This window comes from Antechinus flavipes, chromosome 3 (assembly GCF_016432865.1).
Source record: "Antechinus flavipes isolate AdamAnt ecotype Samford, QLD, Australia chromosome 3, AdamAnt_v2, whole genome shotgun sequence".
Taxonomy (NCBI): domain Eukaryota; kingdom Metazoa; phylum Chordata; class Mammalia; order Dasyuromorphia; family Dasyuridae; genus Antechinus; species Antechinus flavipes.
The window spans coordinates 319,346,499-319,359,898 of record NC_067400.1 but is presented as its reverse complement, the minus strand read 5'-3'; the positions used below and the strand labels follow the sequence as shown (position 1 = coordinate 319,359,898).

General features: G+C 40.2%; 1 protein-coding gene across 2 annotated transcripts in view; it reads left to right on the top strand.

The window, feature by feature from the left end:
* MYLK (myosin light chain kinase) overlaps positions 1-13,400 on the top strand; it is a 198,893-nt gene that overhangs the window by 17,227 nt on the left and 168,266 nt on the right. For both annotated transcript variants that reach the window (XM_051985428.1, XM_051985429.1), the window contains one exon: positions 3,816-3,968. In XM_051985428.1, the coding sequence (XP_051841388.1) occupies positions 3,816-3,968 (153 nt within the window). The remainder of the gene's footprint in view (positions 1-3,815; positions 3,969-13,400) is intronic.

Sequence of the window (13,400 nt, the reverse complement as noted above, 5' to 3'; positions counted from 1 at the left end):
ACCCTCTCTGCCATCTGTGGGGGCTGCTGGGTTGCACAGTGGGTAGAGCACTGGCTAGAAGTCAGGAAGACCTGCTTCCAAATCCAGCTAGTCACTTAACTTCTGTTTGTTTCTGTTTCCTCATCTATGAATATACATAGCTATTGTGAGGATAAAATGAGATAATCATTGTAAATCAGTTAGCATATTCCCCAGACACCTGATAGGTGCTTAATAAATACTTATTTATCCCCACCCACCTCTGCCTTTATATCTAAATCATTGATAAAAATATAAGCCCACAAACACAAAGCCCAGGCTAGATCTCTGGGCAGTCCATTACAGACATTCTCCCATCAGATTATATCCTACCCAAAATCCTTCCCCCCATTTTATAGATGAGAAAACTCAGGCTCAGAGTCATTCAGGGATTTGCAAAGTCACAGACTCAGGCTCAGAGTCATTCAGGGATTTGCAAAGTCACAGACAGGGGTCTATTAGTCAGTCCTCTTAGGTTCTTTTGGGTCTAGTTGTTTGAGTTCTCCAAGAACCATAGGATCAAAGATTTATATCTGGGATGGATCTCAGAAGTCACAGAGTCTAATCTCCACATTTTATAGATGAACCAACTAAAACGTAGATAATAAGCATAAAAGTACACTAATAGTAAATGAGAGAATCAGGATTCAGGCCCAGGCCCTCTGATTCCAACCCCAGCACTCTTGACTAACCCTACAGCTAGGTGCTTGTTGTAACTAGCTTTACTAACTGTTTTTCCTGACCCATTGTACTCATGATTATTTGGAGGATGTAGCTTTACCTTTCCCACTTATTATGACTTATTCCATCTGAATTTGAAATAAGTTTATCTTTGCTGAGCTTACCTTGTTAGGTAGAACAATATGCTAGGTATGTTTAACATATACTGGATCATTTGCCAACTAGGGGAGGAAGTGGGGGAAAAGGAGGGAAAAAATTAGACTGCAAGGTTTTGTAGGGGTGAATGTCAAAAATTATCCATGTATATATTTTAAAAATAAAAAGCTTTAATTAAAAAAAATAATATGTTAGGTAGCAGGAGGTCAGCCTAGTAGTCTATAGAATCATCTCTCATATTATAGGTCAATAAATGGAGACTCAAGAAGGTAAATTATTTGCCCAAAGTTACATTTTTCATTATGTGTATAATTAGAACTAGAACTTTTGTTGTCTGGCTTTTAATCCAACATTCTAGACTAAATTCTGCATCAGACATTTAGTAACTTTGTGACATTTAGTAACCTTTCTGTGCCTCAGTTTCCTCATCAGTAGTAAGGAGTTGGACTTGATAGACTCTAAAATCCATTCTAGCTTTAAATTGATGATCCTATGACCTTACACTATAGCTCACAAATGGAAGATTAAACTATTACTAAAGACCCTTTAGTAATTATTTAAGGCTAAGTTAGTTTAATCAGTAATTAAGTGTTGATCACTTTGGTTTTTCCTCTCTCTGACCTCCAATGTGCAGAATCTTTGTCAACTGCTCTGGAAGGATAGAAAAGTCGATCCAGTAAGAGTAGGAGCGTACCCCCAGGATGTGGTACGATGCCTGCCTCATAGTAGGTGCTTAACAAATGAGTTTGTGCGTTAAAATTGAACACAAGTCCACCTTCCAGCCACAATACAGCATGATATCAGGGTCTGAACAAGGGTCTGACTTAATTCAGTCCCTCCCATAAAAGTGAAATTATCCCATTGATCAAGGGCTGGATTTGATTTCTATCAAATACTTAGAGCTGTGTTCTTTTTTTCAGGACACTTAACCCCCTCTTTACCCGACCCCCCCATCAGCCTCTGCATTTTCCCATCAACTCCACCAGGGGGTGCTCAAGATCAATTTCATTTCCAGTTGCTATTAAGCTCACCCCTGACTAGAATTTGAGGACCAGGTTTTGAGCATTTGCAACCATTTCCTTTGGGTACCATTATCTAGTTTTGGGTCTCTGTGGGCAAAGGAAGTTACTCCTTTGATAAAGGAAGAAATGACACTAAGATAAAATCTGCTGTATTGTGTTGTAACAACAAAACTGGGAAGAGAGAATTAAATTCTTACTAATCCTTAGTAAAAGAGTACTTTGGGGTACTGTGTTGTGACAAATGTAGCTTTCCTACTCCCACTGTTCTACCATTTTAACTATTTTTAATGTTTGAATAGTTAGAAACTTGTTTCTTCTTCCCATTAAAAGAAGAAAAAAAAAAAAAAAACCACTAGCAAGACATTTAACTGTTCTGGTTAGCCATTGTATTGACCTCGCCTGCAAACTTTGCAAAGATGTCATGGAGACACAAGTGTTGTTACAGGCAGAAGAAAAAAATCAACTATGTCAAGAATACTTCTCTCCCCCACCCAACTCCCCCTTTCATTTTTATGAAGTACAAACCAGGACTCCAGGGTCTGGCACAGAACAGGAGTTGTCAATTGTTCCCTGCATCGAGAATGGACACATTCCTGTTCTCAAGCCAGAAGCTCTAATAATGAGATTTTTTTTCCTCTTTTCCTGGAAACTAAAAAATCAAGTCTTAAAATGATAAAGTTTTAGAAACATATGGCAGAAAAAGGAATCTCTAGAAGTCATTTCATCCATTCTCCCTTTTCTACACAGTACTTTCTTTAGAGCAGGAGTTCTTGACCTTTTGTAGGGAACATGGAACTCCATTTTACAGTTTGGTGAAATCTATGAACCCCTTCTAAGTATAATGTTTTTTAAATTAAAACACACACACACACACACACACACACACACACACACACACACGGGATTACAGAGGAAACCAATTATAGTGAAATAAATTTATCAAAAAATTTTTTGAAAAAGTTCATCATGGTTAATAGGGAAATATGTTTTGCATGACTTCACATATATAATTCCTATCATATTGCTTGCTTTCTTGTGGGGAGGGGGTGGGGAAGTTAGAAAGAGAATTTGGAACTCAACATTTTTTTTTTTCAAATGAAAAGATAAAGGAAAAAAACTGAAAGAAAAAAGAAATTAATGGACCTCAGGTTGAGAACTTAAGCTTTAAAGCATTCCTGGACAGATGGTAACCTCTTGTTTTATAAGAGGAAAGAGATGGTTTAGCTTTTTAAAAAAAATTAGGGGGGCAGTTAGATGGCACAGTGAATAGGGCACTGGCCCTGGAATCAAGAGGATCTGAATTCAAATTTAGACTCAGATACTCTAGACACAATAGCTGGGTCACTGCTAAGTCACTTAACCACAATTTCTTCCCCTCTGCCCCCCAACAAAAAAAAAAATTAAGTGCCTTAGCTTGTTATAGAAACATAGAATTCAATTAGATACATAGAAGAACTTTCTGGCTAAATTGTTCAATACTTGATTGAGATTAGACTGTGAAACCACTGTCTTAACAGAAGTTGAAATATACTCTATACCCATAGCCCATCTGTCTAAACTGCAGAAAGTCCAGCTTGATGGTAGACCTGGCCCTAGGCCAGGGGCCCCTTTAAGATTCTTTTTAGCTGTAGGATTCTGTGAGATAATCGATGCAGGTTTTTTGAACCCTTTTTAATGTTAGAATATTTAGGAAATTCTTTTTTCCTCCCTGAATGCCTCCTCTGCCATTCACATTCAAACCTTTTTCTCTCTCTCCCACATCCCTGCCCCTCTCCTGTGTGACATTCTTGACTCCTTCCCTTGCCTCTTTATCCTTTCTGTCTCCTTCCCCCATGCTTATCCCTTTTCCCCCATTACTACCAGTTGAAAAGAAATTTGGCTCTGAAATATCGCCAATTATCACCTGACCTTCTGTTTTCTTTCTTTCTCTCTGAACAGATCGGCCTATCCAGTATGCCCACACCACTTTTGAGGGTGGTGTAGCTGAATTGCAAGTACAAGATGCATTACCTGAGGACAATGGTCTCTATACCTGCCTTGCTGAGAACCCTTCAGGCCGGGCATCCTGCAGTGCCCAGGTTACGGTCCAGGGTAAGAACCATCTCTGGCACTCAAAAGTGTAATCTTTCCCTCCCCTGATAGGTAGCTTCTCTGTGAGTGCATCAAAAGAAGACCTCCTCCTAAATATTTTGATAGAGAAGCAGCTAGGGATGCTTAAGGCAAAGCAATGAATGATAAGGCATCTTTAAGTTAAGTTACATAGATCTTACCATAGTACTTACTGCCTGACTCAATTGATGTATTATTTGTTTTGCTGATCTGTTTTCATTTTTTTTTTTGTTCTTTGTCACAAAGGATAGGAAGGGAAAAGTGAAAGGGAAAAGAATAGGTTTTTATGGAGTGTTTGCTGTGTGCTAAGTGCTTTATAAATATTATCTTATTTGATCCTCACAACAATTCTGGGAGATAGGTGCTATTATGATTCTCATTTTACAGCAGCAGAAACTGAGGCAAACGGAGATTAAGTGATTAGTTCAGGGTTAAACAGCTCATAAGTACCAAAGAAGAAAACATTATAAATGGCAAAATGGACTTCAATTACATTAAATTAAAAAGGTTTTGTGTAAACAAAACCAATAGAAACAAGATTAAAAACAAAATACAAAGCTGGGGAAAAATTTTCACAGTGTTTCTGATACAAGTCTCATTTCTAAAATATATAAAGAATTGTGTCAAATTTGTAAGAACACAAGTCATTCCCCAACTGATAAATGGTCAAAAGATATGAACAGCCAGTTTTCAGATGACAAAATGAAAGCAATCTATAATCATATGAAAAATGCTCTAAATTACTATTGACTAAAGAAATGCAAATTAAAACAACTCTGCATCACAACCTCACACCTCTCAGATCAGTTAAGATGACAGGAAAAGATAATGATGAGTGTTGAGAGGATGTGGGAAAACTGGGACACTAATGCATTGTTGGTGGAGTTGTGAAGTGATCCAACTATTCTGGAGAGCAATTTGGAACTGTGCTTAGGGTTATTAAACCGTGCATACCCTTTGACCCAGCAGTGCTATTAGTGGCTCTGTATCCTAAGGAAATTCTTAATGAGGAAAATGTGCAAAAATGTTTGTAGCAGCTCTTTTTGTGGTAGTAAAGAATTGGAAAATAAGTAGATGCCCATCAATTGGAAAATGGCTGAACAAGTTGTGTTACATGAAGTAATGGAATATTATTGTTTTATAAAAAATGAAGAATAAGCTGATTTTAGAAAGATTTACATGAAGTGATGCTGAGTGGAACAAGCAGAACCAGGAATACATCGTACACAGTAATAGCAAAAATGTGTGATAATCAGTTATGAAAGACTTGGTTGTGATCCAAAGCAATCTCAATAGGCTTTGGATGGGAAAAAAAGCCAGCTCATAAGTATCTGAGGCAAGAATTGAACTCATGTCTTCCTGATTCTCTGTCTACTGCTCTATTCACTATGTCATTTAGTTGCTTCTAAATGAAGAAGAAAATCAGTAGGTAGAAAAGAATATTCATATATTCAGATGCCATAGCTGGCATTTACATAGTTCTTTAAAGTTTGTCAAATGCTTTTCAGCTGTTTCATTTTATCCTTATAAAAACCCTGGGAAGTGGGTGCTATTATTATTCCCATTTAGCAATTGGGGAAACTGAGGCAGGCAAATGATTTACTTAAGGTCACACTACCAATAAGTGAGAGGAGGCCTGAATTTAGGTCTTCCCAACTCCAACCCCAGAACTCTATCCATTTGGCTACTTGGTATAAACAAAACATAGAGCTTGTGTTTTTAAACCCACTCACAAAACAACCTAACAGTCTCAAAGGAAAACAAGCAAACAATGCTTCAGTGCTGAGGGGTTCAGGGCATTGGCTTCTCCCCTCCTCCTGCTAACTCCCCGGATCAGTACTTAGACAGGACCTTGGCCTTATGTCCCAGTAATCTGATTACCACAGCCTTTCTGTGATCTTCCCACAAGTGTGTCACTTAGCCCTCCGAAAGCCTCCCAGGCCATCATGGCCGGAGGAGGCTCAGACTGTCTGGGAAGCTCTGGAGCGCTGCAGTGGTGACTGCCCCTAATGAAACCCGCAGGGACTCGTCCCCCAGGTTCGGCCCTGTCAGGTAAGATGGCTCACCCTCCCTCAGAATGGTACTCCTTATTTCTTGGCGTGTTCATTAGGCAATATCTAGCAGGAACTTATGTGCTCCCCTGCTTAGTTCTGTCCTATACGCTGTTGGGATCCAACTAATTCGTGTGTGTGTGTGTGTGTGTGTGTGTGTGTGTGTATGTGCTGTCCTCATATTGCCCCCAAACTCTAGGAGGATGGGGAGCAGTTGTTACTTCTGGGAAGAACACTGTATGTGTATGATGCTTCTTCTGATGGACCCTTTACAGACCTTCCCAGTGAATGTGCGATTAGGGACCCTATTCTGGAAACTAAAAGTGCCAAAAGTAATCAGATTGTAGAATCATAGATGTAGACATAGAGGGGACCTTAATGGTCATTTAGTCCACCTTTCTCATTTTACTGATGAGGAATCAGGCACAGGGGATGTAGTGCCAGGTTGACTCATCTTCCTGAGTTCAAATCTAGTTTCAAATACTTTCTACATGACCCTGGGCAAGTCTTTGCCCAAAAAACCCCCAATGGGGTCTTGAAGACTTGTCTGAAATGACTGAACAACAAAAACCAGAAAAGTAGTTTGCCTGAGGACATGCAAATATCAAGTGGAAGACAATGGAATTTGAACTTGGGTCTCATGAATTCAGATTCAGAATTCCTAGTTTGGTGCTCTTTCCATTATACATGCTGCCTTTCACTGATCATGTCTCTAACATTGGTTAAAGATGATGCATGTGTTAGAAATAAATTCAAGATCATTGATCTTGGGACTGAAGCCCAAATCCCTGTGTAATGGGCAGGATAATTCTGAAAGGTCACAGTGGATTAGCCCCATGCTCCATCCCATCCCAGGGTACATTAATTGTCCTTCAGTGGGCCTGAGTGTCATGTAGAAGGAATGCTGGTTTTAGAGTCAAAGGAATATATTCTTACACTCAACTACCTATAAAATCTTGGACAGATCACTTCCCTGAGACTCCATTTTCCCATCTGTAAAATGACCAGATAACCACTAAGTCCCTTTTAGTTGTAAATGTTAATGTCTGTGATCCATGAAAACAGCTTTAGAAGTAAGGATGTAATCTGAACATCCTCCATTCCTTTTTAATACCTCATTAATTCATCATTCTGGAATAATATATGGCATTTATGTATCACTTTAAGTTTTGCCAAGTGTTCTGCATATGTTATCTCATTTGATCCTTACAACAACCAATATGTTGTTTTGTTGGAAGAGTCTCCAATAGGCAACAGCTTTCTCTTCAGCCCCATTCCCTCCCTGTCCTTTGTCAGGTTGCTAATGCTGATAGAGCTCAAGCGTTTAGGTGGAGTCTCTGTGAGGTGGCTGCAATTGTTCCGTCCCCGTTTTGAACACTTAACAGTTACCTGGAAGACAGCTATGGGAAAGACAGGAGGAATGTGGGGCAGATAGAAGCAGTCACTGCAGGGTGACTACTAATGTTTATAGGCTGTGTGCTCTGTAACTTGCCCCAGGTAGTTAGTGTCTGAGGGAGGATTTGAACTCGGGTTTCTGCCTCCAAATCTAACACCCTCCCCACTGCACCACCTAAGAGTTAATCTAAGCCCTTGTTTCCCATAACTCTTTCCATTCCTGTCTCTTCCTGGTTATTCTTTCTATGGATCCAATGCTTTATCTTTAGTTTGGGGGTCCTGATTTCAGGCCTGTCAGGGACTCGGGCTCACAGAATCAGGCCCTTTGAGCTGCAGTTCAAAGGCCAGGTCACATAAGGCCCTCGTTTTACCAACAGAGAAGCATGGCCAAGGAGGTGAGGTGCTGGCTGAAATCTCACAGCAGCCCAGATGGCTTTAGTGCGGCTGGAGGGAAGGCTAGCTTGGGAGCTCCCACCCCCAGGACCGGGAGAGCGCCCTTTGGCCTCTTCGAAGGAGTGTGGATGGCCTTCATTCCTTCCTCCCTGTCTCCATGTGGCCACTCCCAGTGCTCCCCATCCCACCCCCAGAGATGGTTGTGATCAAAGACAGGGCCGAGGCATTGATGGGTCAGGGGCCTGGCTTCGTGGCTCATTAGCAGCTCGCTGGCTGGGCGGTTCATCCCGAGGCCTGGTTAATGCCCTGCTTGTCCACAGCCGCCTGCTTCTAAGGCTGGGGAGTGGTTGGCCTGAGGCTGGCCGTCCCCTCAGGCCCACGTTAGAGTAGGGGTGGGGAGGAGCTGTGCCCTCCGGCACCCAGGCTTGTGCCAGGAGGCTTAAAGGGAAAGGAATCTGCCTGGGGCTGTGTTTGGATTTGCTGGGAGGACAGCTTGGAGGAGGGAAGCCCTCCCCTCCCGGCAGGGGCGATTTATTGAAGTCTCCAGCCCAAACAGAGCTCAGATACCATAAATGGCGACAAAGCTGAGACAGGCAGCCCAAGCTTAGAGTAAGCATGATGTGGTTGTCTTTGCCGGGAGTTTCAGGAGCTGGAGGTGAGAATGCTTGGTCAGAGTCTGCCCCAGAGAGACAGGCCTGGGCACAATGCCCCCAAGGCCCTCGGGAATTCGAAGAGTTGACTCCAGCCTGCACTTTTGTCAGCTGAGGAGTTTTTCCTCCCTTTATTTCTTGGCAATCCTGTTCTCTATGAGATAGGAAAACAGAGTAGGGAATAGAGGGGTGGATTTTCAGGGAGATAATGAGAAGGAGCAGGAGGTGTCATCTTGGACCCATCTGTTGTTTTGTTGGAAGGGTCTCTAATTGGCAATATCTTCCTCTTCAGCCCTGTTTCCTTCCTGTCCCTTAGATCTTGTCAGGTTGCTACTTTCCCAGTTAACATTGATCTCGGGTTTTTATGTGGAGCCCACTTTTTGAGAAATGATGTTTTGATTTAATAATAGCTATTCTACATTGATACTTACTATGCGACTCAGTTGAAATGATATCTGAGGTCTTTTCCAACTCCAGAATCTAAGATTCAATGTACAGAGGACTTTTAATGAACCTCCTTTAATGAACCCCCACCCTTTTAAAAATTCTTTGTTACAAGGAAAAGCCTTCCTGGGTAGGGAAGGAAGGAGAAAAATATGTGGAAATGAAAGTTATGTAAAAATAACCTATTAATAAAATGCACAATAATTAGTTTGGTGGATAGAATGCTGGACTTGGCATCAGAATCATCTGTATTCCAATCCCACTTCAGATACTCAGTAGCCTATGATTCTGGACAAATTCCTTAACTTAATCATGATTCCTCATCAATAAAATGATAATCAAAAGATGGCCTTTAAGGTCCCTTGCAACTCTATATATCTATGATCTTATGATCAGTTCTAGAGAGCTTTCTTCTTGCAGGATCCCAATTAACCAAGGAACATTTTTGAAAGGTAGAAAGATGGGGAAACTATGAAATCAATTTTTTTCTTCCTCCATGAATATAAGCCAGGGCTAATATGCTTCTCACCCAGTAGCTCTCACCACTAGATAGCACTCTTTAGTAAGACATGTTGGACTCTTCTCCTTTCCCTTGCCCCTGCCCCATCCCCATTTCCAGGAGGCATCAACTTCTTAGCCTCTCCAGGTTAGCTTCCCAATCCTTAGGAAGTTGTTTGAATGGGACTAAGCTGTTCTAGGAGATCTCAATGAGGGATCCCAACAGCTTTGCTGAAGCCCAGATGTGGGAACTCTTTGTCACATCTTCAACTTAGAATTTTGTAATTCTCTTGAAATTGCTGGACTAGCACTCACTGTTCCTATTGTTGCAAGTTGTCCCCTCTTCAAATTTTGACACACCCCTGCTCCGTCTTGTTTCTGAGGTCCTAGAAAGACAGATTTCTTTTCTTTGGTGATTTATAGAATAATACCCATTAGTCCAGGGATCCTCAAACTTTTTAAATAGGGGGCCAGTTCACTGTCCCTCAGACTGTTGGAGGGCCGGACTGTAGTAAAAACAAAAACTTTGTTTTGTGGGCCTTTAAATAAAGAAACTTCATAGCCCTGAGTGAGGGGGATAAATGTCCTCAGCTGCCACATCTGGTTTGTGGGCCGTAGTTTGAGGCCCCCTCAGTCAATTAGTAAGTATTTAATAACTGTTTACTATGTGCCAGATATTGTGGTAAGCACAAGAGGATCGACAGAAAGGCTGAATACATTCCTTGCTCTTGCCAAACTCAAAATCTAAGCACCTTAGAGAATTATTGTGGCAGTAATTATTTATCCTATGGATGGAGCAGTGGGTTGAGTGCTTATCCTCGAGGTCCGGAAGACTTACTTATCTTCCTAAATTCAAATCAGACTTCAAGACACTTAGTAGCTGTGAGACTCTGGACAAGTCACTTAAGCCTGTTTTCCTGAGTTTCCAAATAGATAAAATGAGCTGGAGAAGAGAAATGGAAAACCACTCCAGTATCTTTGCTGAGAAAAGCCCAATGGGGTCATGAAGATTTGGCCACAACTGGAGAACAACCACTACAAATTAACCTGACGTCCAACAAGGCCTTGAGGCTTGTGGGAGTGAGGCCAATAGCAATATTTGAAGGAAACTCAGGATTTCATGAACAATATTCTTTTCCACTTCAGGAATGGGGGGTGGGGAAGAGATTCACGGAGGGAATCTCAGTTACAAACATCTGACCAAATGGCCAGATGATGCAAAGGTGAACCTCCCTTGGTTCTAGATGAGACCCAAAGAGCGGTATTATAAAGGCATTAGTAATACAAGAAAATATTCAGTTATATACCCCTTGGGACCAAAGCAGTTTGGAATTTTTCCTTGTCCTTGAATATTCTGAAATTGGCCAGCTTGGAAGTCATTGCTTTGTGATGGATAAATTATTTAGTTGGCTAAGTATTAACTGACTAATACAGTTGTTCCTATGTTAACATTTTTGTATTCTTTTAAACTGCTAAGGTTTGTTGGGTTTTATTTGAAGGCAAAAGCTATGTCATCCTTCTCTATGCATCACTTTTCCCTGACCGCTCCCCCCCCATTAATTTTTGCAGATAAGTACTTAGCACATTTTTAATATAGGCTAAATGTTCTCAGCCTAATGATCATTTGAAACCTTTTTTCTATTGTTAATTGTTAAGAGTTATATTTTATTTATAATAAAAACCAGAAGTGTTAGTGTTGAAGGCAAAGAACCAACACAAAGCACAAATTATGACTTTGCCTGGCTTGATAAAGTTGCCACTCTCAAGGATGATAGTCACCAGTTAAATAAACCTTTAGGTTTAAAACTAAAGTGCCAGTACACATGCAGTCTACTCTCATGCTGATTAATGGCCCACATTATGATGTTCAACTGACTTTAAAAATGATGAATTCAAGACATCAGTGAGGCAAAGGACTGAAATTAGAAAATTGTTTCTCTCCCCCCCCTCCCCTTTTTTTTTTTAATACTCAGGCATGATGGGCATTAAGCAGAGATGTTAGGATCCTGGGAAGTTTCCAAGGAATCAGGGCACTGCTATTCTCTACACTCTGAGAAAAGAACAAACAGTACAGGCAAACCATCAGAAATATGATCACTTGCTTTTCTTTGGGAGTTAGCTCTCTATATCACATCCACTAAGTCCTTTTATATTTGAATGCTGGTTAGTATTCTTTCCAGTAAATGGCATCCCAGCAATGCTTTCTTATGCAACTTTTGTCAATGACCTAAAAATTCTGTGAAGTAGATCTACCTGACATGTTGGAGCAGTAGTCTTTTGGACTCTTGACATTCACATGGGGAGTTTAATCTCTCTCTCTCTCACTGTATGATGGAACTATATCTGTTTTCTGTTATGTATCTCTTTATAACTTCTTTGTATTTATAGTAAAGAATATCAGTATTGATATGATTTTTCAAGTATGAGTGTTTTTAGTTTTTGGTATGTTATGAATCCCTTCTCAGAATAATGCTTTTAAATGCATAAATGTAATTCATAGAAAAAAGAAAACAAGAGCTTAGCAAAAATAAATATGTAATTTTTCCCATCCAAATTCACTGATCCCTTGAAATCTATCCATGTACACCAGAAGTCCATGGATGTCAGGTTTTAGTATTACGCCAACCATGTGGGAATTAGATAAGGATTAAGATTTACAGACAGATAAGAAACTATGATTGTTAGTCCCCTCTTCACCCTTTTCTATACCCCTGTTTGTCACTATAGAAATGGAAAAGAGTCACATGAGACTATGTCACATTTTGTATTTTTTCCTTATTTTGTGAATTGCCATGGCCCCCAAAATCCATTATGTGATGACCAATCCACTGGTGATGTTTATCCACTCCTTAACTAGTCTGGTCCTTGAAAAGATGTTCTGGACTTTCACAAGCACTATTCAAAAGCACTATTCAGCATCTTAGAAACTGCCAGAGCATTTATTCCCCTGACATAGTCTTCCCCGTTCCCCCTCCCCCCTTGCTGAGGCAATTGGGGTTAAGTGACTTGCCCAGGGTCACACAACTAGGAAGTATTAAGTGTCTGAGGCCAAATTTGAACTCAGGTCCTCCTGACTTCAGGACTGGAGCTCTATCAACCATCTAACTGCCCTCCACTACAAAACATAAGATTTCAGATTGCATTGGAGTAGAACCTGGTAGAGGAAGCTTTTTTCCTCCTTATATCAACATTCTTCCCACTTTGTCCTTTCAATCCTGTCTAATAGAGTTCCTGCCGCCATTGTCTATTCATTTACATCCCTCCATGTTCCTGAAAGGGAGAGGTAACCTAAGCCAAATTCTAAGCAAACTCTGAGTCTCATATACATACAGTAGAATGATGATGATGGTGGTGGTGGTAATGATGATGATGACACTGATAATAGCTAGCACTAACATGAAAATATATTATACACGACTACACATGTATAACCTATATTAAATTACTAGCTTTCTCATTAAGAGTGGTGTGGAGGGAAACAAAGAATTTGGAACTCAAAATTTTAAAAACTTGTGTTAAAAATTATTCTTACAGATGATAGGTAGTATTTATGTTTTAAGATTTATAAGTCACTTCTTAACCTCATTGGATCCTCACCACACTTATTGGGAAGTAGGTGCTCTTATCATATTAACAGTTTACCAATGAGGACAATGAAACAAATGGAGGTTAAGTATTGGCTGGGGTCCTAGTAAGGATCTAGAGGCAAAATTTGAACTCAGATCTTTCTGACTCCAGTTCCAGTGCTTTATCTACCCTCCATGTTGCTTCTCATTAAAAAAATGTCTATATCATATGTCCATATTAATATATCCGTAAACATCCTCAACCTGAGCTGAGACAGAGATTGTGACTGTTCTTCTGTGTCTTCTGCTCAAGTACTTCAAGCTCCATTGAGTCTATCTTGGCATATATATTTTTTTAATTAATTAATTTTTTTATTTTTTTAGATCTTGGAATTTTCTTTCTTTCTTTCTTTCTTT